We start from the raw sequence: 2,500 nt of genomic DNA on the forward strand, positions 1-2,500 counted from the left end.
TAGCCACACGGATGGCTAGATTCTAATGATGGTTGCCTAAATTAGTTAGCAGGTAACCTAGTTTCCATTTTAACACATACAGTACAGTACATACATAGACATAGGCACAGGGACGGGTAGAGACACACATGTATACAGCTACACGTACACACTCACACATTCACGCACATAGGCATGCTGCACACACGGACCCACGCACAGACACTCTATGGTGCGGGAGAAGGTGGACACAAATTTGTGTATTCACAGGAAAGTAATCCGTGCATATTGGGATATGTTTGCGTCTTTGGTTTTAGTTGTTAAACATTTGCAAACCCTAAATAATAATTTGTACTTATAATGGGATGTTTATTTGTCCAAACTAATCAAAAAGTTACGTCATCAAAAATGACATTCACAAATAGAAAAGTTACCAAAATGAATTTCTCAGATGCAAGAAAGTGATAAAAAATATGCCATTGGTGATGTCATCACACCACAGGGTGGGAATTCTGACCAATCCATCCCTGCCTCTGCCATGATGACTGAACAGATGACACATTTTTTTACACTTTCTTGCATCTGAGAAATGATTGTACAAATGTACTTCATATTCGTAACTTTTCAATTCGTTTATGTCATTTTTTATGTCGTAACTTTTCAATTCATATTTGGACAAGTATCAAACACACAACCTATAAGTACATATTGACTCGTTTTTAGCATTTGCCAATATTTATTTTACTACAACTACAAACAAAGACATGTAACGAATGTAATTCGTATTCGTAACTTTTCAATTCGTTAATGTTATTCTTGATGTCATAACATTTTGATTTGTATTTGGACAAATGTCAAAGAGACAACCTATAAGTAATTTTTTTGGCATTTTCAAATATATATTTTACTACAACTTCAAACATACACACACAAGTACAAAATATGCATCAAATACTTTCCTGTGAACATACAACTTTTTGTCCACTTTTTTGGTCCATAACACACACACACACACACACACACACACACACACACACACACACACACGCGCACGCACGCACGCACGCACGCACGCACGCACGCACGCACGCACGCACGCACACACACACACACACACACACACACACACACACACACACACACACACACACACAGTACAAAAGCGAGTTGGGATTAACAGCAGAGGGATGAAGAAGTTTCCCATGGCACACACGCACACAGACTTACCATCTCCCTCTTGCCCTCCTCCTTCTCCTGGAGTTTAAGATTTGCAGACACCTAAAAAGAGAGAGAGAGAGAGAGAGAGAGAGAGAGAGAGAGAGAGAGAGAGAGAGAGAGAGAGAGAGAGAGAGAGAGAGAGAGAGAGAGAGAGAGAGATCCAGATTTAGACAGTGTGGACTATATGTGCACAGCAAGACTGCCAAATTTCCACACCAGAGCCAAACCTGCCATCTTACAGTAAACACACTGACAACAAAAGCTGCAAGTGTCCACGTCGCCAAAGTAAAAGGATGTTTTTATCCGTCTGGGCCTTGTGCCTCTGTCTGCTCACTAAAATATCTTTGACAACCATGACTCAACCAAGAGATTAGACCAACTATACGGAAGATACTTCTAGTCCACATTATGGAGTTGTATGTTTTTCAGTGATTTTTTTTCCATTTTTCTCCTAGACTGTTCAGATAAGACTCGTTTATACTTCGACACCGGTGACACCATTGAAGGGCTTATCAAAAATCAAAACATCACAGATCTTTGGCAGCAAATTACAGACGTTGAGGGCTTACTTCATCTTCTTTCTCATTCTTACTCAACTGATGCTTTTTAGTGCAATAGCACCCAGACCTTGGAGGTGGATTTCCTACACAGTCTCACCCCAAGTAGTCAATATCTGAGTACCTTTGACCAGACTGCAATTTTTGACGTCTTGGGTATTCCTTCCACGTCACATTTTGACTATGTAGCCTAAGGCGCCCCCTTGTGGCAGCATAACGTCATTGAGGTTAGGTTTAGGAATAGGTTTAGGGTTAGGCCACATAGTCAAACTGTTACAGGCCAGTGAGGTGGCACAGTATCCAAACCTTACCAGGCGAACACACCTGCGGGAACAAGATTAAGCAACAGAGAATTGCTATACTGTGTAGGAAGAGCGATTCGAGCAATAGAAGCGGAAAAGCATGCCTGCCAACAGCCAAATACAAGCATTCCGCCACTCCAATTGGCTGTGGCGGCTGTCGCACAACTGCATAACAGCTCATTTGCATAATATTTGCTGAAGTCCAACAACAAATTGTCGCTCAAATCGACTCTAGTTGCCCAAATCGCTTTTGTCTCTTCTGCCTCCAGCGACTCGATACAAAGTCAATTACTTCTGTCGCCGGAGTCGCTCAAGTCGAGCTTGGTTTATTCGTGGAATTAGATAGTGGATATCTGTGGTTCTACTTTACCCTTTGTGACTCTTTGTGATGCCCGTGCTGTCAGCTATACTACTGAACTTACCATCATGGCTTCCTGTACAGTG

The 2,500-nt window shown here is 41.6% G+C and overlaps 1 protein-coding gene across 1 annotated transcript in view; it reads right to left on the reverse strand.

The window, feature by feature from the left end:
* abcg1 (ATP-binding cassette, sub-family G (WHITE), member 1) overlaps positions 1-2,500 on the reverse strand; it is a 50,351-nt gene that overhangs the window by 16,730 nt on the left and 31,121 nt on the right. The window contains exons 4-5 of the mRNA XM_063205619.1: positions 2,479-2,500; positions 1,207-1,257 (exon numbers count right to left, since the gene is read on the reverse strand). The exon at positions 2,479-2,500 is cut by the window's right edge and continues 111 nt beyond it. Of these exons, the coding sequence (XP_063061689.1) occupies positions 1,207-1,257; positions 2,479-2,500 (73 nt within the window). The remainder of the gene's footprint in view (positions 1-1,206; positions 1,258-2,478) is intronic.

This window comes from Engraulis encrasicolus, chromosome 8 (genome assembly GCF_034702125.1).
Source record: "Engraulis encrasicolus isolate BLACKSEA-1 chromosome 8, IST_EnEncr_1.0, whole genome shotgun sequence".
Classification (NCBI taxonomy): domain Eukaryota; kingdom Metazoa; phylum Chordata; class Actinopteri; order Clupeiformes; family Engraulidae; genus Engraulis; species Engraulis encrasicolus.